Source organism: Peromyscus maniculatus, chromosome 9, assembly GCF_049852395.1.
Source record: "Peromyscus maniculatus bairdii isolate BWxNUB_F1_BW_parent chromosome 9, HU_Pman_BW_mat_3.1, whole genome shotgun sequence".
Taxonomy (NCBI): Eukaryota; Metazoa; Chordata; class Mammalia; order Rodentia; family Cricetidae; genus Peromyscus; species Peromyscus maniculatus.
This window is the reverse complement of record NC_134860.1, coordinates 52,113,727-52,137,528: the sequence shown is the minus strand read 5'-3', so window position 1 is coordinate 52,137,528 and position 23,802 is coordinate 52,113,727. Positions and strand designations below refer to the sequence as shown.

At 47.6% G+C, this 23,802-nt stretch overlaps 1 protein-coding gene, 1 long non-coding RNA gene and 1 other non-coding gene across 3 annotated transcripts; 2 read left to right on the top strand and 1 right to left on the bottom strand.

The window, feature by feature from the left end:
- Positions 1–320: 320 nt before the first annotated feature.
- LOC143267378 (uncharacterized) lies at positions 321–11,938 on the top strand. The gene is made up of 4 exons (XR_013042391.1): positions 321–672; positions 9,292–9,483; positions 11,424–11,577; positions 11,843–11,938. It is a non-coding gene; the product is annotated as an uncharacterized LOC143267378 (long non-coding RNA).
- A 589-nt stretch (positions 11,939–12,527) lies between these two features.
- Trnar-acg (transfer RNA arginine (anticodon ACG)) lies at positions 12,528–12,600 on the bottom strand. Its single transcript has one exon. It is a non-coding gene; the product is annotated as a tRNA-Arg (tRNA).
- Positions 12,601–12,686: 86 nt separating this feature from the next.
- Prmt5 (protein arginine methyltransferase 5) lies at positions 12,687–23,010 on the top strand. The gene is made up of 17 exons (XM_006988485.4): positions 12,687–13,056; positions 13,682–13,800; positions 14,108–14,193; positions 14,947–15,081; positions 15,542–15,654; positions 15,782–15,831; positions 17,458–17,621; positions 18,120–18,281; positions 18,885–18,962; positions 19,051–19,109; positions 19,193–19,315; positions 19,399–19,574; positions 20,483–20,592; positions 20,808–20,901; positions 21,044–21,160; positions 21,433–21,497; positions 22,257–23,010. Exons 1-17 carry the CDS (start codon positions 12,947–12,949, stop codon positions 22,407–22,409), a joined length of 1,914 nt encoding a protein of 637 aa, XP_006988547.2. The 5' UTR covers positions 12,687–12,946; the 3' UTR covers positions 22,410–23,010.
- The last annotated feature ends 792 nt before the right edge of the window (positions 23,011–23,802 follow it).

Below are 23,802 nucleotides of genomic sequence, written 5' to 3'. Positions count from 1 at the left end.
CTCTCCAGCTCCAAATCCATCTTCTTGGTTTGGGTGCTGCAAATTTGAACACACACTTGTACATCAAGTGCTCTTAATGGCTAAGTTGTCTCCCTAGCCCCTGTCTTTTGCTTTTGGGGACTATTATAAATTAATGCGTTCATTTATTTTATGGAAAAGTAATTACCAAGTGTATGAATATGGTTTTGTTTTTTTTTTTGGCGGGGGGGGGGGGGGGGAGGCGTTTTGTGTGTGTGTGTGTGTGTGTGTGTGTGTGTGTGTGTGTGTGTGTGTGTGTGTGTTTGAGATAGGGTCTCACAATGTAGCTCTCTAGCTGGCCTGGAATTCTCTATGTAGACTCCCTGAGATCTTCCTGCCTCCCAAGTGCTGGGATTAAGGGTGTATGCCATGAATTCAGTTCAGAAAAAGAAGAGGAACAGAAGGCGTGCCTACCCCTGAAGGAAACGCTGCTCTGCTTCCTGCCAGTCCTTCCATGCTTTGCCCATGTGGCGACTTAGCAGGCAAGGTGACGGACAGCTAAGGTTTGGTGGCTTGGCCACCCTCTCCTCACTGTTCGGAAGGCGTTACCGTTTCCCCGACACTCTGCGGCGGTCCTAGCTCCCTGTACTCGCCTCCTGCCAGTCTGTTAAGTGAAGGAAATCACCTCCCAGAAAGTGGAGTAAGATCACACTGGTAAGAAAACTCAGCGTTTTAGACACATAACATAGGTGTTCTCAAGGAAGGTTGAATTTGAAGCCTGGTCCTGCAGCATTCCCAGCCACCAAAGGTAGGAAAACATCGCCCCCTAGAGGCCGGCCTGGTCATCTTCAACGGTGAGCAGGATCCCTGGGCACCCAGGAAGACACTGTATCATCAATCCGGAGGGACCCCCGAGGGGTTTTAGGAAACAAGCAGGGTTTCCTTTTACGTTCTGAGTAAGATATGGAATTGCACAAAATGCAGTTTATTTGGGGATTTAACGACAAAAGTGTGGTCCAGAACCAGGAAGCCCAGCTAGATCTTCACAGTTGGAGTCTGAAGGAGAGGCATGTTTTAGTGGGTTAGGACAAAAGAGATTTCATCCTATCTAGAATGTACCTGGTTATCTTAGGCTGCTATCCAAGAGTCAGGAGCATTTCTGGGCTGGGTGTGCCTGCACAGTTCCACATGCCGCTCTAAGGCCTCTGCGGTTTAGAGTTAGCTTGGAAAACACACAGACTCGCTCTGGGGCGAGCGTGGTAGCTGGGATTCAAACGGCTGCAATTGCCAGGCAAGGTGGCTCACGCTGTAATCCTAGCCTTTGGGAGCCTGGGGCAGGAGATCGTGAGTTTGGAGTTCAGCAGGGCTGTATATAAAAAGAAGGAAGAACGCAGCCGGGTGGTGGTGGCGCAGGTCTTTAATCCCAGCACTCGAGAGACAGAGGCAGGCGGATCTCTGTGAGTTCAAGTCCAGCCTGGGCTCCAGAGTGAGCTCCAGGACAGTCAGAGCTCCACAGAGAAAAACCAAAACAAAAGAACAGCAGACGGAGACATGCTGTGAAATGCTGTCATGATAGGACATGGCTCATGAACTCACAGCAGCTGTGGTTACCTACACAAGACCTGCACAAGGTCACACCGGCCAACACTCCAGCATGGGTCACTCCAGCATGGATGACAGAGGGGTTCATGAGCTCCACTCCTAGCTGAGGAGCTATTGGCAATTGACTGCGGGGTGGGGGGTGGGGGGTGGGAGGTGGGGGGGTGGGGGGGTAGGGGGGGTAGGGGGTGGGTGGGAAGGAAGTAATTTTTCTTTGGGGATGTGGTTGCTGGTATATTACCCATCCTATAATGGATGGCCCCACACCCATGAGCATGTAGGAGCCACTAATTGGACTCAATGGGTTCTTAAAAAAAATGAGGGTGTGTGTGTGGGGGGGTGAATTCAGGGGTCCAGGGAGATTGGGAGGGATGATGAGGGTTGGATATGATCTAGGTTGTGGGAGCCCATTCTCAGGTTCCTCGTGGCTTTACCCAGCAGGATGATCAGGACCACGGGCCTGAGCGCAGGTGTCTGAGATGGTCTGCACTTGGCTGTGCTGGGGGAGGAGGTCTTTTGCTCCACCCCTTGGCGTCTCTATAAAAACCCTGGGGCAGAGCCAGTTGGGGCCCATTGGAAAAGGTTCCAGGACCTCTCGAGGCTATCCTTTATTTTCTATCTGTTTATCTCAGCGATATTTTCCGCAATAAATCCTTCTATCTAGTATTTCCTGCTGCTCACACTCAAGAAAACTCTGGGGAACTGTGGGGGTGGTGGGTAAACGCCCCACACTAGGTATACTGTATTCATGGGCCAAGCTGTCACAGAATAAATTTAATAATATATATATATATATATGCAAAGGAAGCAGGCTGCACTTGTGCATAGATAAATCTGCACATTTTTGTATTACACGTTAGCCAACTCAGCATATTAAACATCATCACACAGGGTTCTGGTTTTCATTTAATCCTAAATTTGAAAGGGACGCTGAGCTAGGGTCACTGGAAAAAGTAGCCGTGATCACACTGGGGCCAGAACAAAGCCTGGTTAAAATCCCTTTCCATTAAACAAGGCTCCAAGGGGCTGGGGACATGGCTCCGCAGTTAAGGGCACTTGTTGCTCTTGCAAAAGATCCAGGTTCAATTCCCACCACCCACATGGCAGCTTACTGTCTGTAACTCCAGTTCCAGGGGACCTGACGCCCTTTTCTGGCCTCCGTGAGTGCCAGGCACACACATGGTGCACATACATGATGCAGGCAAAACACTTATACACATAAAACAAACTAAATAACAAACCCAAGGCTTTGGAAGTTTATTAGGTCTCAGATACTTTTCCTTTTTGTTTTTGCTCAAGACAGTGTCTCTCTCTGTAGTCTACATTAGTCTTGAATTTGTAGTAATCCTCCTGCCTCTGCCTACTAAATTCTGGGGTTACAGGCATGAGCCATTATCTCCATCTCATACATTTTATCAATAGACATTCCCCACATTAAAACTGAGCCAGGCTTACTTCTAGCATTGAGGAGGGTGAGCTAGGCGGGGTTACATAGTTTCAATCTTAATTCAAACAAACATAAACAAGAAGCTCACACAAACACACACATACCACCACCATAACAACAACAACAATAAAACTGAGAACATTTATAAGTATTGTAGGCTGCACATGGAAGTTCACACCTGGATTCCCAGCACTTGGGAGGCAGAGGCTGGACCATCATCAAGAGTCAAAGGTCAACTTTGCTACACAGTTTCAGGTCAGTCATCACTACATAGCAAAACCCTGACTAAAAAAACAAAAAAACAAAGTAACTAAATTTTGTTTATTAATTCATTTCTCTTTTATCTGTGTTTATTTTTACTTTATGCGTATGGGTATTTTGCCTACAGGTATGTCTATGCGCCATGTGCATGCAGTGCTGGAGGAGGCCAGAAGAGGGCAGCAGACACCCCACCCTCCACCAGGGGAAACAGCTACAGACCCCAAGTGGTTGCAGAACCTGAATCCTCTGCAAAAGTAACAAGTGCTCTTAACCACTTTATCATCTGTCCAGTCTCTTATTAATTCCCCCCCCCCCATTTTTAAAAAAAGCCCATTGTGCCTTCTTCCTATTGCTACCCAGAGAGATGGTTGCTATTTTGGCATCATGGTTGTCATGAGACCTCTTGTGAAGTCTAATTGTCAGTAAGAGAACCAAGAAGTTCATATGGCACCAGTTAGACCCATAATGGGTAAGCACGGAGTCATAGACATCAGGGCATGCAGACTACTCAAAGGACCGAGACCGGTGCCGGACACCACTCCTGAGGGGACAGAGAACAAAACGTGCATCGCCATGCCAGCAGCATCCAGAAGTTCTTGGTCCACAAAATCCAGGATGTCGAAAGTGCTGCTGATGTACCGAAAGTATTATTGTTATTATTATTATTATTATTATTATTATTATTATTATTATTATTATTCAAGACAGAGTTTCTCTGTGTAGCCTTGGCTGTCCTGGAAGTCACGGTGTAGACCTGCCAGCCTCTGCTTCCCGAGTGCTGGGATTAAAGGTGTGGACCACCGTGCCTGAAGCCTGTCTTTTATTTTTATTTATTTATTTAGCTTTGGTGACATTGCTTCATAGTTTAACAAATCGCTCAGATGTCTAGCTTAATCAAAGGAGCTGGTTCTTCTGTGGCGACAGTACGTGACTGAAGGTAAGGAAATCAATCTGGTCTCCATTCACAAAGGAGGTCCTTGGCACATTTTTGTTCCTGGACCACTGTTTTGTTTTGTTTTGTTTTTTTTTTCCTTTTGGTTTTTCGAGATAGGGTTCCTCTGTGTAACAGTCCTGGCTGTCCTGGAACTCCCCTTGTAGACTGTACCAGGCCTTTTCTTTTAAGCCACCAACCAGCTCCCAAAGCATGACACAGAGACTTACTATTAGTTTGGAATGCTTGGCCTCGCTTAGGCTCATTTCTGGTTAGCTCCTTTAACTTAAATTAACCTGTTTCTCCTTATCAGCCTTTTACCTCAGGGCTTGTTACCTTTCTTCCTTCTGTGGATCTTACTTCCACTGCTTCTGTGAGTCTGGCTGGCATCCGCCTGGCCTCTTGCCCTGGGTGTATCCCTTGTTATCTTCTCCCCTTGTTCTTTCTCTCAAGCCTTGATTTCTCCTATTTATTCTCTCTGCCAGCCAGCCCCGCCTATCCTTTCTCCTGCTTAGCCACTGGCCATTCAGCTCTTTATTAGACCAATCAGGTGCCTTAGGCAGGCAAGGTGAAACAGGTGCAACACATCTTTACATAGTTAAACACACATCCTTACAGGATTAAACAAATGTAGCATAAACAAGTGCAGCACACCTTTATGCATTCAGAGTAACATTCTGCAGCATAAACAAATGTAACACATCTTTGCCTAGTTAAAATAATATTTTACAACAGTAGTCCAGGCTGGCCTCAAACTCACTGAGATCTGCCTGCCTCTGCCTCCTGAGGGCTGGGATTATAGGCGTGCACCGCCGCCGCCGCCGCCGCCGCCGCCGCCGCCACCACCACCACCACCACCACCCGGCTTCTTGGACCACATTTTGACAAATACTGTTGTTTAAAAAAAAGGAAGCGGGCTGGAGAGGTGGCTCAGCAGTTAAGAGCACCAACTGCTCTTCCAGAGGACCTAAGTTCAATTCCCAGCAACCACATGATGGCTCACAACCATCTATAATGAGATCTGGTGCCCTCTTCTGGCCTATAAGCATATGTGCAGATAGAACACTGGATACATAATAAATAAATGTTTAAAAAAAAAAGGAAGCAACGACCTTGGAATCAGAAACTAGACTCTTTTCCATCTGGCTCTCCCACAGTTAAGTATCACTTTACTCAAGAAACACCTATCTCTGTTTTCTTACCTGTATAATGGACATTAATAATTCTTTTTTTTTTTTTTTTTTTTTTTTTTTTGGTTTTTCAAGACAGGGTTTCTCTGTGTAGCTTTGCGCCTTTCCTGGGACTCACTTGGTAGTCCAGGCTGGCCTTGAACTCATAGAGATCTGCCTGCCTCTGCCTCCCGAGTGCTGGGATTAAAGGCGTGCATCACCACCACCCGGCAATAATTCTTACCTTACACAGTTATATCTAGAGGACTGATGATATTTTGTAAAACACCTGATGTGTGGTAAAGCATAATAAATGTCTGCCTAGGGGGATGGTCATGTTATTCACAGCAGAGGTTAGACAGCCACAGAAGCCTAGCGAGGAAGAGGGTGAATGAAGCAGGGCAGCCAGGAGCCGAGCCTGGGCTTATACGTAACTTTTAGAAATGTTGTCAATGTAATATAAACATGCTCATCACTGAAAAATTGGAAAATGTTGCTTTCTCCACACAACTGAGGTCATTCTGCATGCAGTTTGTAATCTGTGTCACTTAGTGGTAATATTGTGAGCACTTCCCCACGTTATTCAATTTTCTCTGGCAACATTGACTTTAATGGCTGCTTAAGATGTCACTGCATGGATGATTTACTTACCCATTGCCACTTTCCATTCTCTAACTTGCTTTGTGGTTTTAAAAAGGCCTTTAATGAGGGCCTGAAGGGATGGCTCAGTGGTTAAGAGCACTGCGGCTCTTCCAGAGGTCTTGAGTTCAATTCCCAGCAACCACATGGTGGCTCACAACCATCTGTAATTGTCTCGTGAGATCCAGTGCCCTCTTCTGGTGTGCAGATGTACATGGAGACAAAACATCCATATGCATAAGTAAAGCCCTCACAAAGCATTTCTCTTGGTTAATCTTTTGTCCCAGTGTGTAAAAACCACCAAGGCTAGCTTTCTATAAGTAAATTATAGAGGATATGTGTAAACAGGGTTTCTTTGTGTCTCAGCAGCCGCTCCCAAATAACCATTCAGAGACTTATTATTAATTATAAATGTTCGGCCGATAGCTTAGGCTTGTCTCGAGCCAGCTCTTACAACTTAAATTAACCTGTTTTTATTAATCTATGTGCTTCCCTGAGGCTCAATTACCTCATCTATGAACTTTCCATGTTGCTTCTTTTGTGTCTGGCTCAAGACCCTTTAACTCTGCCCTTCTTATTCCCAACATTCTGTCTGCTCCAAAAATCCTGCCTAGCTATCAGCCAATTAACTATTTATTTATTTATTTATTTATTTATTTATTTATTATGTACACAGAAGAGGGCACCAGATCTCATTACAAATGGTTGTGAGCCACCATGTGGTTGCTGGGAATTGAACTCAGGACCTCTGGAAGAGCAGTCAGTGCTCTTAACCTCTGAGCCATCGATCCAGCCCCCAATTAACTTTTTATTAACAATGAGAGCAATGCATTTTCACAGCGTAGAGAAGGATTATTCCACAGTAGATATGTGTGGTGGGTTAGATAAGGATGACCCTCATAGGCTCATATATTTGAATAATCACCAGAGTGGAACTATTTGGAAGGATTAGAAGGACTAGGAGGTGTGGCCTTGTTGGAGGAAGTGTGTCACTGAGGGGTGGGATTGAAGGTTTCCAAAAGCCTACCCCAGGTCCAGTGTCTCTCAGCTGCTGCTCCAGCACCATGTGAGTCACTGTGCTCCTACCACGGACCCCACCATGACGATAGTGGAGTAAGCCTCTGAAGCCAGCCCCAACTAAATGCTTTCTTTCATAAGAGTTTCCTTGGTCATGGTGTCTCTTCACAGCAATAGAACACTAACTAAAACACTATGTCTTTTTTTAAAAAAATATTTATTTAGTTAGTTTTTAATTATGTGTATGTATTTGTGTCTTGGGGGGGATGTGCTCGTGGTTGCAGGTGTTTAAGGAGGCCAGTGGCATCAGATTCCCTGAAGCTAGAGTTATAGATTGTTGTGATTCACCTGACATGGGTTCTGGGAACCAAACTCAGGTCCTCTGAAAGAGCAGTATACTCTCTTAACCACTGAGCCATCTCTCCAGCCCCTGACAATATATCTTTTATTGGCCATATTCAAAATATTTTATTATAAAACATGGTACAGGCTGATAGATGGTTTTTCAACATTTTTGAGCACACACACTGTTGAGCAGAACACTGTCATGAGGACGTGGCTTTGGTGAGAATTTCAGTCACTTTAGACTTCTAGGAAAGCTGTAACAGGGAGTGGAAAGGAAGGCAGGCAAGTAGCCAGGCTTGTCTTTCTTCCAGAGGTGGAAACCCACATCCAAGGTTGCTGGCCCATCCATGGCCGTGGACCCCAGTTCATGCAGAAATGAGGCAGAGTGGGGAGAAGACCCCAACAGCCCCCAGGGGCAGGACACTACTTTTGATTCCTTGACTCCAGCTCTTCGGCCGTATTTTGCATGGAAATGTTCTTTTGGTGTTTATAAAGCTTCTATCATTGGACCAGTCATAGCCGGAAGTTTTGCAAACATGCTTCTCTTGTGATTGAAGCAGCAGGCCACTGTGCATTGAGCTCACTGCTAGAAAGTCTTTAATTTTGTCTTGGAATCATTGTCCCGAAAGCTGACCCTACCATCAGGCTCCACAGCTGCAAAGGTGCTGTGGGCCAGATGAAAGACAATTAACTTCTCCATTCATCACATATGTGTCTTTTAAAAATTTTTTTATTTATTTTTATTCTATGTGCATTGCTGTTTTGCCTGCATGCATATCTGTGTGAAGATGTCGGATTCCCTGGCACTGGACTTACACACAATTTTGAACTGCAGCGTGGTTGATAGGAATTGAACCAAGGTCTATCTAGAAAGAGCAGTCAGTGCTCGTAACCACTGAGCTATCTCTCCAGCCCCCACATAGGTATCTTGAGGAGCTGAAGTATTGGTTCCATGGGGCCAATGACATTTGAAGGTGAAAATTACCTTTGGCTGGATCTGGGGGTTTGATGTCATGAATAACAGTTCTCCAAAACCAATTGGCGTGTTCTGTTTGTCTTTAAAAATAGACACAGGTGGGCGGTGGTGGCGCACGCCTTTTAATCCCAGCACTCGGGAGGCAGAGGCAGGTGGATTTCTGTGAGTTCAAGGCCAGCCTGGGCTACAGAATGAGTTCCACGAAAAGTGCAAAGCTACACAGAAAAACCCTGTCTCCAAAAAAAATTGACACAGATGGGATGCTGGCGTTTCATGGAAACTGGCTTCCTGGATGTCAAAGGCTGACTCTGTAATAGATAGTCAAGTGCCTCTCTGCAGTGGCCACAACAGCCACCAGGTATATTACATAATGTCTGCAAGGCCATCATAGTAACTGATAATCAGATATCCTAAACTTGAAAGTCTTATCGAAGTTCTTGGTCATCCCTGTAGTTTGGGGCTTTGATCCAGTGTATGGTAGGGAGTAGCAGGAGCATTATGCTGTGATCTGGATAGCCTTGGCCTGGATGCTGTCAGGCCCCACATCTTGGCTGTCTTATCACACCATGCCATAAACACATTTCTCCTATCCTCCCTCTAGCAGGTGTCCAGCAACCACCCCATGTGTATCTGCTGGACTTCCGGAATGCTCTGCCTGTTGTCTATATCTATATATATTCTAATATCAAATTTTGTATTAATTTTTGGGATAAGCAATATTTGGTTGTGTTGTGTAATCACGACAGCAATGTACTGATTTTTTTTTTTAAATAATTCTAAATATCTCAGGAGTTTTATATCCATAAGACAGAACTGATCTAGAGCCTTTTTGGGTGCTGCTTTTGACAGTTTTTGATACGGGCTGTGTTTCTGCTTCGTACATTAATTGAGTAGCTTTCTATCTTCTTCTATGTTTAGAACAGCTCCTGCTTTCTATTTGTCTTGGCAGATTAATACTGTATAATAGAGATGACAAGGAAGAAAATGCAAATCGGCACAGATTAGTTTGCCTCAGTAACTCCGCCACTTTCATAGCCAGAGGAGAGCTCTGAGTGTAAAAAGCAGTTCGGAGCAGCAGGAGGGTCGACCCGGCCATTATGTAGGTGTCGAAGAGTGTGCTGCTGGCCAGGCTGGTGCGGAGGTGAGTGAAGGTGGGTGGGGGTGGGGGGGCGGGGAGGAGGGGGCGAGCTTGACAGAGGTGTTAAACAAAGAACAAACGCAGTCAAATCAAACCAAGCCTGAAGACAGGGAACACTGGAAGGGAGGGAGCGCTATCTGGGAGTGGGGACCCGCTCCCTTCCCTTCCCCTCTCACCCCTCCCCTCCCCTCCCCTCCCCTCCCCTCCCCTCCCCTCCCCTCCCCTCCCCTCCCCTCCCCTTCCCAAAAGTCTCCAATGCTCTGGTCTGTTGTCATTAGAGTCTACTGGAAAAGTAATTTTATTTCTTATTTGCTGTTGTTGCTGTTGTTGTTTGTATTTATTTATTTTGGGGGGGTGTTTGGTTTTTCAAGACAAGAGTTTCTCTGTGTAGCCCTGGCTGCCCTGAAAAACTATAGACCAAGCTGGCCACATTCATTGCAACCTTATTTCTTACCTAGACTGTTTGGCCTTCTTCCATGCCTGTCTTCATCCCAGCAAAGCCCCCTCTCCCTCCCCCCAGCCCCGCCCCGCCCCTGCCCCATCCTGTTGTACAGCTCAGATCTGCAAGCTTCTGAGGTCAGAGAGCGACTTTGGGGATTCTTTTTTTCCTCTTTGATAAGGGTTCCGGGTCGCCAGGCTTGTGTGGTGAGCACTGTGCCCATGGGGCCACCTCCACTGACCTGAGCTCTGTGTCTCTCTTTCAGTCCTTCCCTTCTTGCTTTACACAACCCTGTAGTTATGGGCTTTTCCCCCTCCCCAGGGCCATCGGAAAAGATTGTAGGAAGGCAGGAGCAATGTGGTACAGAATTCCCAGACGCTGCTTATTGGTGGCCAAAGCCAGTTAACGAAGAACAAAGACAACAGAGATGGAAGAAATTCAGCCCCATAAATGTCCATACTCTTGAAAATTAGTTTAACTAGTGAAAAAACAGTATTTCACAAGTTTTCCTTCTTTCTCTCTCACCTATGGATTTTTAACAGCCAATGGAGCAAGCACTACCTTGCTATCAGGAATGAGACCCCAGAAACAGAGGGTCCACAACTAGATACTTAGCGTCTCAAGAACAAACACCTACCAAGTCTTCCGTGGATGTAGTTTGCTGGGCACAGCTGAGGCAGAGAGAAAGGAAGCCTCCCCAACAGCTTTTTTATTGGTTGGATTGTGGGCAGAGCATTCACTTCCCATAGACATCCACCTACTGAAAAGATCTTCGGGGAGGGAGGAATTGCAAATAAATTCTGCACTTCTGCTCCCTACAGAAGACCGGTAGCTCTCCATTCCCAAGGTGTGGGCAGGGGTGTGCAGGGTGACCTCCTTCTGAAAAGTATAGTATGGAAAATTGTCATTGGTGGAGAAGGAAAGAAAGAGATCATGTCTTGTGTGTGTGTGTGTGTGTGTGTGTGTGTGTGTGTGTGTGTGTGTGTGAGAGAGAGAGAGAGAGAGAGAGAGAGAGACAGAGAGAGACAGAGACAGAGACAGAGACAGAGACAGAGACAGAGACAGAGAATTTGTGTGTGTTTGAGCTAGTGAGTGTGTGTCTGGGCTGGTTTCAAGAGATCTTCCAGACTCAGCTTCCCAAGTAGCAGGGCTGTAGGTATCATGACTGTACCTGGTAGGAGAATTAGTATATTGTTGAGAAATCCCTTTCTTCTACCAGATGATAACATTGACAGTTATAAGCCGTGCTGATAGAACGTATCCTTGATATGTGGTGGAAATGGCACCAGGCAGGATGATTGTTGAAAGTCTGAGGCCAATCTGGGTTATTCTAAGCCAGCCTCAGCTACAGAGGAGAACCCTGTTTCAAAAAATCAAGAACAGGGAAAGAAAAGAGGGAGGAATGAAGGGAAGGAGGAATAGAGAGGGAGAGAGGAGGAGGGGGGGTGGGGGCGGGAGAGAGGGAGGGAGAGAATGACAGCTTGTTTCTGATTTTCTTTCCCAGTCTAATCATGAGAACAACATGAGACAAGTTCCAACACAAGGGCATCTTATAACATGCCTGACCAGCACTCATCAAAATGAACAATCATTGGAAACAAAGAATGTCTGAGAGACAGTCACAGTCCATGGGAGCCTAATGAAGCATGCAACCGAATGTGATATGGTTTCCTGCATGGGATCCGGGGGCAGCAAAAGGGGTGGTGGTGGTGGTGGTGGTGGTGGTGGTGGGTGGTGGTGGTGGTGGTGGGTGGTGGTGGTGGTGGAGGTGGTGGTGGTGGTGGTGGGTGGGTGGTGGGTGGTGGGTGGTGGTGGTGGTGGTGGTGGTGGTGGTGGAGGTGGTGTCAAGGTCTCTTCGTCCTGGTTAGGTGTTTATTATTATTATTATTATTAATTTGTATGTCTGTTTGTTTATTTATTTAGCACTCTGACACAAGCAGAGGAACGTCAGCGGAGAAAAAGCCTCCACTAGACTGGCCTGGAGGACCCTCAGCATCTGTGGGCTTCCTGCCTTCAGGTATGTGTTCCCCATTTCCCTTCCTAGGTCCTTCCTTGTCGCTGTCGCTGGCTTCTTTTCCAGCTGTGGACGGGGAAACGCAGATTTTCTTGGTCCTCGGCGGCGAGGCAGCTTCACGATTCCAGGGCACTGTAATCTCTCATGAATCCCTTTTCTCCGAGGGCTGTGTGTGCGCGCTCGCAGATGTTTATTTACATCTGTGTTGGAGACCGAATCACGAGGAATTAGTGGCTAAGTTACGACAGTCTATTTTTAAGTGTAGCATAGTAATGAGACAAAGCTCGTCTTAACTGATAAAATTTCACCGGAATTTTCATGTTCAGATTCACTTGCCCAGATACAAGATACAGCTTTGAAAAGAGGAATGAGAAACGCCAGCGTAGGATGGCTGCAAATCCGAACCAGGTTAAGACCTGAAAATAACAGCGTGAGGAGATAATGAAAGAAATAAGGCGGCTGAGAGACGAGGAAAGCAAAAAAAAAATACTTTAAGAAATAAGGCGGCTGAGAGACGAGGAAAGAAAATTAATTTATAACTAGTAGCTTCGTCACTATTAGCAAGGGATGCAAATAAAGGAGTACCAGTCCCAACGAGCCAGCCAGGAGTCGAACCTGGAATCTTCTGATCCGTAGTCAGACGCGTTATCCATTGCGCCACTGGCCCGCAGACGCTCTAGTGCGGCCCAGTGATGCTACTTCAGGCTTCGCCTGCAGGGTTGCATGGGACCTGTAGTCTCCCTGGAACTCTTCAGCCGGACAGGGCATTCTGGGAGACGGCAGAGCGTCACCAGTGAGAGTCTGTCATTGGTAGAACCGGGGAGCCACGCCGACGTCACCGTGCGGCCTGTGGATTGGCGGGAGCGGCCGCTCGGTCCCTCCGCCTCCGCTCCGGAGCTGTGAAGACGCTCTGGTTGTTAAGGCGACTTGTCCCGCCTCCCGGGGACTGTTCTCGGCCTGGTGATTGGTCCCCAGGATCAAGGAATCCCGGCGTGGGCCGCGCGAGGGAAAAGATGGCGGCGATGGCAGTCGGAGGGGCCGGTGGCAGCCGCGTGTCCAGCGGGAGGGACCTGAATTGCGTCCCCGAAATAGCTGACACCCTGGGTGCTGTGGCCAAGCAGGGGTGAGGGCTGAGCCTCCGCCAGAGGAATCTGGGATCCAAATCTGGGGACCGAGGAGGGCAGACTAGTTCCCCGCAGGGGAGGAGGGCTTGAGACACCATGACTCCTTGAGTGGGGAAGACTTCGGTCCCGAGAACCAGAGGATGAAACTCGGGGAGGCGTGTGGTCACCGGGTCCAAACATCAGGGGAGCTGTTGGGTAAATTGAAGAAGGGACGCCAGGCAGCCCACCCAGGGCCTTGGAGGCTGAGATTATTTGAGAGTAGAAGCAAGTGTAAGGGACAAGCGAGAGAAGAGGTTCATCTGGCGGGCGGGAGGCATGGGCAGCGTTGGGACAAATCTGGATTTGACATTCCTGGAAAGCCAGAGTTCTCAGGGAAGAACGAGTGCTCCGTGGCTTGGATGTCCATTTTTTTCTCATTCATCTTTTTCGTGGCTGTGTTTTGGGGAAAGAAACGGATGCACAGTGTAGTGCAAGTCATGTGCCCCACGATGGGCTGGACTCAGTCGCCCGTGGGGTGACTGATGGCGTGATAGGACTGTGCAAAATCATGATACTTGAAACCCAGTTGGTTGGATCTCTGGGTCCTCACTTTCCATGATAATTCTGAGTCTGTCGCGGTTGTAGGTTTGATTTCCTCTGCATGCCTGTCTTCCATCCGCGTTTCAAGAGGGAGTTCACTCAGGAACCTGCTAAGAATCGGCCTGGCCCCCAGACACGATCAGACCTCCTGCTGTCAGGAAGGGGTAGGGACCATCCCATGTGCCCCTTATTATTAGAGTCAGTAATAACTAATGCTTTATAGGTCTTCATTTTTCTTCTTTTCTGACTTGGTTATATTGGTTAGCCCCTGTGATATAGGTAACTCTTGTTTCCTCCTTATTTACTTACTAAAAGTCACAGTCCCCCATTCTCCATCAGGGTATCCCTATATCTGAGAGGAAAAGGCTTGTTTTCACCTCTGCTCTTTATTTCCTGCTGAGAACTAGAAATTGAGCAAGAAAAGGCCAGACCTCATTGAGTCTTTGTCTTTTCTTGGGTGGGGGAGTGCAGACTGGAATACGCTAATTGTGGGCAAGCTTTCTCCGTGGATTCATCCAGACTCAAAAGTGGAGAAGATCCGAAGGAACTCTGAGGCGGTAAGGCAGTTGGATTTCTCTGTGGGGTCCTTTTAAAGATTAGGTATGACTTAGGTATTGTGGCACCTACTTGTAACCTCAGCATTGGGAGGCTATTTCACATCAGGAAGATAATGGAGGAGGATTGAGAGTCCCAAGCCAGGAAAAGAAAAGGGGGGAGGGGGAGAAAGGAAAGAAATTAGTTGTGTCATCAAACTGGGTTAGGACAGTAATTCCCAGTCCTCCAGAACCTGGTAAATCAGAGTACAGTTAAAAGTGTCTAATGCTGGGTATGGTGGTTCACATCTGTAACTCAGCAGAGGCAGGCAGATTTCTGAGTGGACACCAGCTTGGTCTATATAGAGAGTTCCAGGCCAGTCAGGGTTACATACTAAGACCCTGTTTCAAAAAGAAAAAAAAAAGTTTGAGTTCAAGGCTAGCCTGGTCTATATAGTTCTAGGATAGCCAGGAGTTTGTAGACAGACCCTGTCTCAAAAAGATAAAAATAGGCGGGGTGGTGGTGGCTCAGGCCTTTAATCCCAGCACTCAGGAGGCAGAGGCAGGCAGATCTCTGTGAGTTAAAGGCCAGCCTGGGCTACAGAGCTAGTTTTAGGACTTCAGAGGCTGAGTGAGGATTGCCTCCAATTCAAGGCCAAACTGAGTTACATAGTGAATTCCAGAACAGCCCAGGCCACAATGTCAGATCCAGTTTTAACTTCTCCAAAAGTATTTGGTTCCTAGCTCTTAATGGTTTTCTCTTTCCTTGTGTTTCAGGCTATGTTACAGGAGCTGAATTTTGGGGCGTATCTGGGCCTTCCAGCTTTCCTCTTGCCCCTGAATCAGGAAGATAACACAAACCTGGCCAGAGTTTTGACCAACCACATCCACACTGGCCACCACTCTTCCATGGTATGGCTTCTTTCCTGCTGGATATCACGATGGTCAGCTGTGTGAAGTGCCTTTTGCTTAGTTATGCCTCAGAGTATTTGGCCAGATTGAAATGTCAGTACTGCTCTTCCCCTGTCCCCATCTCAGAGGGCTGTGTGGAGAGTTTCAGAACAGAGTCTAGGGGGCTGGAGGTGCAGCTCAGTTGTAGATCACTTGCCTGACATACAGGAGGCTCTGGGTGTGAGTCTTAGCACTGTAAAACAGAACCAAGTCATAGAAAAATGCTTCATTTTTCTCGTTAAAACAAAAGGTAGGTATTTGCATACGGATGTGTATAAGATATTAAACACAGGTGTAATCACATGTAGAAAAGCAAATAAATAGATTAACTTGAGATCTGGATCAAGATCTTTTGAGGGAAGCTTCTGGACCCAGTTAGTTCAAAACAGCGTTCTAACTAGCAGTGCCTGTTCATATGCAGTTCTGGATGAGGGTGCCCTTGGTGGCCCCAGAGGACCTGAGGGACGATGTGATTGAGAATGCCCCAACCACACACACAGAGGAGTGCAGCGGGGAAGAGAAGACGTGGATGTGGTACGTGTGTCTCCTCGGGCTGCTGTGCCTGCATGGGGTGGGTGAGGAATATGGGGTGCGGGGGAAGAGCTCCCTGAGTGATAAGCCGCGGGCCTTTGACGGTGTTTTTGTCTCCGACTCTGGGCAGGTGGCATAACTTCCGCACTCTGTGTGACTACAGCAAGAGGATCGCAGTAGGTGAGTCCACGGGGTCCTGGGAGAGCGGGAACCTCCTAGGAGCAAGAGTCAGCAGGTCCATCCCTGGGCTTGGGAGGCAGAGGCAGGTTGAGCTCTTTGAGTTCAAGGCCAGCCGGGTCTAATTAGTGAGTTCTAGAATAGACAGGACTATGTAGACAGACTATCTAAAAAACAAAAAAGCAAAAAACAAAAAATAGCCGATCGGTGGTGGCACACGCCTTTAATCCTAGTACTTGGGAGGCAGGCAGATGGATCTCTATGGGTTTGAGGCCAGCCTGGTCTACAGACTGAGTTCCAGGACAGCCAAGGCTACACAGACCCTATCTTGGAAAAAAAAAAAAAAAAATCAAAGAACAAAACAAAAAACAGAAATAAGAGTTAACATTTTAGAAAGTTCCAGGACAGGGCTACACAAGTGAGATCGTGGGGGTTTTTTTGTTTGTTTGTTTTGTTTTTCGAGACAGGGTTTCTCTGTGTATCTTTGGAGCCTGCCCTGGAACTCACTTTGTAGACCAGGCTAGCCTCGAACTCACAGAAATCCACCTGCCTCTGCCTCCTGAGTGCTGGGATCAAAGGCGTGCGCTACCAACGCCCGGCGAGATCATGTTTTTAAAACAAAAACAGCCAGGTGGTGGTGGTGGTGGTGGTGGTGGTGGTGGTGGTGGTGGTGGTGGTGGTGGTGGTGGTGCATGCCTTTAATCCCAGCACTCGGAAGGCAGAGGCAGTCGGATTTCTGTGAGTTCCAGGCCAGCCTGGTTTACAGGGTGAGTTCCAGGATAGCCAGGGCTACACAGAGAAACCCTGTCTCAAAAAACAAAAACAAACAAACAAAAAAACCCAAACCCCCAGCAGTTTCAGGGCTAGAGCTGTGGCTTAGTGGTTAAGAGTACTTGCTGCTCTGTCATGAGGACCAGAGCTCAGATCCCAGCACCCACACTGGATGTCTCACACTGCCTATTAACTCCAGCTCCAGAGGATCTGATTCCCTCTTCTGGCCTCCATGGGCACCTGCACACACACGGTATATGTGCACACACATGTGGCACACACATAATATGTACACACACATATGGCATACACATGCTATATGTACATACATACACACATGTGCACATGAATAAAATTTAAATCTAAAAAAATACAAGGATCAACAATTTCATGAGGCTGGGCATGTAACTCAGTTGGTAGAGCACTTGGTTGCCTATATACACATGAAGCTCTAAGTAAGATCCATAGCACACATAAAACCAGATGTAATAGCACATGCCTGAACCCCAGCACTTAGGAAGTGGAGGCAGGAGGATCAGAAGTTCATGGGAAGTTCAGTGCTATACTGGGCTACTTGAGACCCACTCTGAAAATAGAACCAGCACTGGCCATTCTATTCCCATGGACCTTTAATCCCAGAATGTGGGTGGCAGATCTCTTGTGAGTTCGAGGCCAGCCACGACTATACAGTGAGAACCTGTCTGAAAAGGGGAAGAAATAGATGAGTTCTGTGTGTGTGTTGGCTGCTTTCTCTGGGCTCAACCACCAGTTTTCAGCAGAAGGAAAAAACTTGCACCCCAGGAAGGCAGGACTCCCTGCCTCACAGCAGGTGGTAGGCCTTTCTCTTCCGTTGTGCAGCTCTGGAGATCGGGGCTGACCTCCCGTCCAGTCACGTCATCGACCGTTGGCTCGGAGAGCCCATCAAAGCAGCGATTCTTCCCACCAGCATTTTCCTAACCAACAAGAAGGGATTTCCTGTTCTTTCTAAGATGCAGCAGAGGCTGATCTTCCGGCTCCTCAAGGTGGGTGGCCCAAGGGTAGCTCCTGACTTGTTCACTTGTGCATGACATTTTCTCTCTGGAAGAGGCATAGGTGATTTTTTTTTATTTTATTTTATTTTTTTGTGTGTGATTTCTGGAGAAGGAACCAAACTTCATGAGAAATTTGTTGTATTATACCAGGAAACTTTTTCTCCAATTCTACTGTGTTTAAATATGCTGGCATAAGCCACCTGGCATTAGACTCAAAGTTTGAGCCAGCCTAAGTCAGGCAGAACTGAGTTTCCCTGCCTGCCATGACACCTGCAGGGCCCCTCACTTGTGGCCGTTTGAGTCAGGATGATGCTTATATGGCAAAGGAGACCTTTATAGACTTATTAGAGCCCCACCTTTTTTGGTCCTGAACTGCTGCTGGAGAATTGTTGGTGTGGGTTTTATTTCATGTCAGGGCTTTTGGTCGTAAACCAGAATTTGTGATAGTCATGGTCTGTGGGCTGGGTCTAACGGTCTGACTTCTCACAGTTGGAAGTGCAGTTTATCATCACGGGTACCAACCACCACTCAGAGAAGGAATTCTGCTCCTACCTCCAGTACTTGGAATACTTAAGCCAAAACCGTCCTCCACCCAATGCGTACGAACTCTTTGCCAAAGGCTATGAAGACTATCTGCAGTCCCCACTTCAGGTAGGTTGGGGCACATTCACAAAGGTGAGAGAAGGGACTGGAGAGGTTATTCAGCAGTCAAGAGCACTAGCCTCTCTTCCAGAGGACCTGGATTTGATTTCCAGCACTCCCGTGGTGGCTCACAACGGTGGTCCCAGGAGATCTGATGTCTTCGGTGCCCTTTCCTCAAGCACTGCCTGTGTGTGTGTGTGGTGTGCAGACATACATGCAGGGAGAAGACCCACGCACATTTTTTGTTTTGTTTTGTTTTTCGAGACAGGGTTTCTCTGTAGTTTTGGTGCCTGTCCTGGATCTCACTCTGTAGACCAGGCTGGCCTCGAACTCAAGAGAGGTCCGCCTGGCTCTGCCTCTCGAATGCTGGCTTTAAAGGTGTGGGCCACTGCCACCTGACAACACGGATATTTTTTAATTGAAAAAAAAATCTCAAAAAGCCACAATAATAATAAAATAATAATAATGATGATAGCAAGAGATGAGGCAAGAGCTATCTCTTGAGAGTAGGTGGTCCAGGATCCTGTGAAAATTCAGGAAGCAATGGGAGATTTCTGATATCTTGGCCGTTTGCCAAAGTCTGGTCAACTTGTTCTTTTTCTCCTTTATCAGCCACTGATGGACAATCTGGAATCTCAGACATATGAAGTGTTTGAAAAGGACCCCATCAAGTACTCCCAATATCAGCAGGTACAGTGTTGGCTCCAGGGTGGCAGAGCACAGGGGAAGATCAGTGGAGAAGGGATCATAGCTCTGAGGTTTTCTGTCCTTCCCCCAGGCTATCTATAAATGTTTGCTAGACCGAGTACCGGAAGAAGAAAAGGAGACCAATGTCCAGTGAGTGCTTTCCTTCTGGTCCCAGGGAGCCGTACGCCTCTTTCTCCATCTGCTCAGTCTGCTTGACTCTTCCCTTTTCTTAGGGTGCTAATGGTACTGGGTGCAGGCCGGGGTCCCTTGGTGAATGCGTCTCTCCGGGCAGCCAAGCAGGCTGACCGGCGGATAAGGCTGTATGCTGTGGAGAAGAACCCCAATGCTGTGGTGACGTGAGTAGCAGCCCGCTTGCTGGGCAGCTTGTCCTGGGTCCCCATTTCCAGCCCCGGTTCTTACTCTGCCCCCTCTGTTTCAGGCTAGAGAACTGGCAGTTTGAAGAATGGGGGAGCCAGGTGACTGTGGTCTCATCAGACATGCGGGAATGGGTGGCTCCAGAGAAAGCGGACATCATCGTCAGTGAGCTGCTGGGCTCCTTCGCCGACAATGAGCTGTCACCTGAGTGTCTGGATGGAGCACAGCACTTCCTGAAAGGTTTGTCCAGGCTGGGTGTATGAGGCAGTGGATGGCTGGTCCAGGAAGCGGCCTTGGAAGTCAGATCATTCGGCTGCGAATTGCTGCTTGCTAGATTAGAAAATGATGTCAGATATCGGGGCTGGAGAGATGGCTCAGCAGTTAAGAGCACCGGTTGTTCTTCTAGGGGTCCTGAGTTCAATTCCCAGCAACCACGTGGTGGTTCACAACCATCTACAGTGGGATCTGTTGCCCTCTTCTGGAATAAAGGCACATATGTACATAAAATAAATCTTTAAGAAAGAAAGAAAATGATGTCAGATATCAAAACTTCTGAGAGAGCCATAAGTGGGTGGACTACTTAAGGTCTGTGAACTCCCTGAGTTGGCATAATATGTATGCACTTTGAGGACCATGGGTAGGGCCTGGCCACAGAGCATTTAATTAAAATGAGGCTCTGGGTACAGTCTCTGCCATAAGGGGTACTTGAGCTTAATGTTCATTGGGAACGTTCCTGGATTATTACGATCCCCATAAAATTTCAAAACCACCAGATTAGAGTCCTGCCTTGCCTAATGATAGTCATCAGCGGTGGGCTGTGTACATGATGTGGTCCCGTAGGATTATGTCATTGGGACATCCATCATAGTCACCTTGGTGTGTGTAAGGACTGTTGTTTTCACATAGTGGTTTTACACTCACCCAGGATTTGTTCTGTTGCTAAAGAGTGCGTGACTATGTTACGTTTCTTTACTTTTAATCTGTGGCTCTAAATTAGCCTAAGAGCAAAATCCCTATGGCACATCAACCTGTCATGTTCCTGCCATGCCCAGGGCAGCCTTGGCTTGTTTCATTGCTTGGGCCTTCAGTTAGTGCAAGCATGCCGTTTCCCTCCCTTTGGAAACTAACTGGACCCTCTTGCTCCGTAGACGATGGTGTGAGCATCCCTGGAGAATATACCTCCTTCCTGGCTCCCATTTCTTCCTCTAAGTTGTACAATGAGGTCCGAGCCTGTCGGGAGAAGGACCGGGACCCTGAGGTAAAGAGCTGCTTTCCTGGAAGGGGGAAATATTCGTTCGTCTTCTCTGTTCTCTTCCTGTGGAGCAGATGAAGAAGTAAAAGAGAAATTGGGACTGACGGAAGTGTTTGAAGTGAAGCGGTGTCTTTGCCTCTTCTTTGGCCCTGGGGTTTGAGCTTTCTTGGGGAAGTTGGCACCCCGTCTGTGTCCTCTAGCTCTGCTCTCTCTCCGTACAGGCACAGTTTGAGATGCCTTACGTGGTTCGGCTGCACAACTTCCACCAGCTGTCTGCACCCCAGCCCTGTTTCACGTTCAGCCACCCCAACCGCGGTAGGTTCATGCACGGCCGTCCGCTTCCGCCCCGCGCTGTCCCAGTCTGCACGTCTAGTCCTCTTGTGCTAGAGCTTATTCAGGTTTTACCAAGTTCTCCGGCTTCTGGCCCCTTGTCACCCAGCCACACCTTTCCTAACAGATCCTATGATTGACAACAACCGCTACTGCACCTTGGAGTTTCCTGTGGAGGTGAACACGGTGCTGCATGGCTTTGCCGGCTACTTTGAGACTGTGCTTTATCGGGACATCACTCTGAGTGAGTGTCTGGGACGGTGTAAGGGCATCACCGCACTGGGGACATTCCTTCAGTCTGCACGTTCTTGAGACTGCTCCAGAAAGCTTGACTCCTTCGAGCTTTTGAGGCTGGGGCTGAATCTGAGTGGATGTTACTTTAGGGCCAGCACACGAATTTGGTGGGGAACCAGGTCAGAGAATGGGGATCTTGGATTCCTCCTGTTTATGGTCACAGAAGATCACAGGTAAGAGGGAAGGCGGAGACCTCTAGGTTCCATTATTCTGTCTCCACAGGTATCCGTCCAGAGACTCACTCTCCTGGGATGTTCTCATGGTTTCCCATCCTCTTCCCCATTAAGGTAGGCATCACGTGTAAGGCTGTATGTTGAGGGATAACTTGGCTTGTGGTGTTCTGCTCCTGTTCCTCAGATAGTTGGCTATAACCCACGTTCTGCTCTGTCACCTGCTCTGAGAAGTTGGTACATCCCGGTTGGGGTCCCCTAAGTGGACTCCCCACATCTCAGAGCACTCTTGTCCAGTCTTTACCTGGGACGTGAATCACTTTTTACAGCTCTCATTTGAATTTGCCTCACCATTTAAACCCTTCAGTGCCTTCCCACTGCCCTTGGGTGATGATGTTGTGAGAGCTGGTTTGGGGGATTTTTCATTCCTCTCTGCTTTGCCTGTATGGGTCTTTGCTCATCTTGCCACCCTGCTAACTAACCTAGGTTCCCTGGAAATTCCTGCTGTGGGTCGTTTTCCAGACCTCCTAGAGTAGCTTGGCTTCCTCTTAGGTCTTTTCATGGAATCTTGTACATGCTCCTAGCATTCACTACCCTTTGTTTACCCTCTGAGTGGTCCATATTTTGACAGAGTAGGCAAGGTCAGAATACTTTGTTGTGTTTATCTTTGGTTGTTTGGTTTTAAAATAGGATTTGGAATTATGGCCCAAGTTGGCTTTGAATTCCTGATCCTCCTGCCTCAGCCCTCTGAGTGCTGGGGTTATAGGTTTGTACCCTCCACTTGGCTGTTTGTCATCTAATCTCTGCCTACCCTAGTCCATTACCAGTATAGTCCATCAGCTCTACCTGAATCTCCCTGTCTTCTTCCTATTCCAGCAGCCCATCACGGTGCGCGAAGGCCAAAGCATCTGTGTGCGTTTCTGGCGCTGCAGCAATTCTAAGAAGGTGTGGTATGAGTGGGCGGTGACAGCACCAGTCTGTTCTTCTATTCACAACCCTACCGGCCGCTCCTATACCATTGGCCTCTAGCCCCGAGTGCAGTGTCAGAGCCTTGGAAACGCTTTGAGTTCTGTTCCTCCAGCACAGAAGGTGCAGAACATCTGCTGGTACAGTTCATCTGAGAGACCCTCACCCGTCAGAGAGGAACGTTTCAGTCTGCTTTCCTACCTTATGTCATGGTGGGCAAGGGTAGGCCTTCCGGGACTGCCAAGCAATGTGGCGCACACCTTCAATCCCAGCAGTCTGGAGGCAGAGGCAGGCGGATCTCTGTGAGTTCAAGGCTAGCCTGGTCTACCTTGTGAGTTCCAGGCCAACTAGGGCTGCATAGTGAGACCCTGTTTCCAAAAAGGAAAAAAACAAACAAACAGATGGGACACAAGCCACCAATCTCCAAAGGCCTCTGGCTAGGGCCTGAAGAATTAATAGAGCTGGATACGAAGCAACATGAACAGGTACTCAGCCTTCAGAGCAGGGGTCCGGAGAAAAAAAGAAAAGGTTTGTGGAGCAGCCCCGAGAACATGTGCATTGAACAAACTTCCAGCCTTTGCCTTGCCTTATTCTGCTGTTGTTTGGATGGTTTTGTGTAAGAAGGAAATAGAAATAAAGTGAAGTTATGGCCTCTGCTGCTTTACGTTGCCGCTCCTGCCTGTTTCCCTCTACCTCACTAACATCTGGACATGTTCGGGTCTGTGCTCTAGCCTTACCCAAGACCCAAAGGGACCCAAGAGACTGAGTGAGAGCCATTGCTGTTCGGTAGTAGAGTATGGAGTACTCAGTGGTAACCTGTGAGGTCCGGAGTCATGTCTGTGTCCACCCCCTCACCCCCACACCCTGAGACTGCTGGATGTAGGCTTTTTTTCTGACTGGTCCATTAGGGCCATTAGTCTGTTCTCTAGGAAGCATGATATGAGTAAGCTAGCTAGCTTCTGCCTGCCTTAGATGGATTGCCGGGTGTCTCCAGTAAAGTCACAGAGTAGTTAGCCCGGTTGTCCATTTTACAAAGGGCCTTTTGAAATCAGTACAGTGAAATGATGTTGCTACATGTCCCAATTAGCACTTTGTCTCTAATAGCCATTAGATTTTGGGGTAGTGCAGGACTGGGCAGCTGAAGTCTCCAGGAGTTAGGGATGAAAGTTGGCATCATCAGTTTTTTTCTTAAAGATTTATTTATTTATTTATTTATTTATTTATTTATTTATTTATTTATTTATTTATTTATTTATTATGAACACAGAAGAGGGTGCCAGATCTCATTTCAGATGGTTGTGAGCCACCTTGTGGGTACTGGGAACTGAACTCAGGACCTCTGGAAGAACAGTCAGTGCTCTTAACCGCTGAGCCATCTCTCCAGCCCCAGTTCCTTTCTTTTTAGAAGAGAATAATTCCTATTATCTGTGTCACTGGGAAATGATCTCAGTTTCAT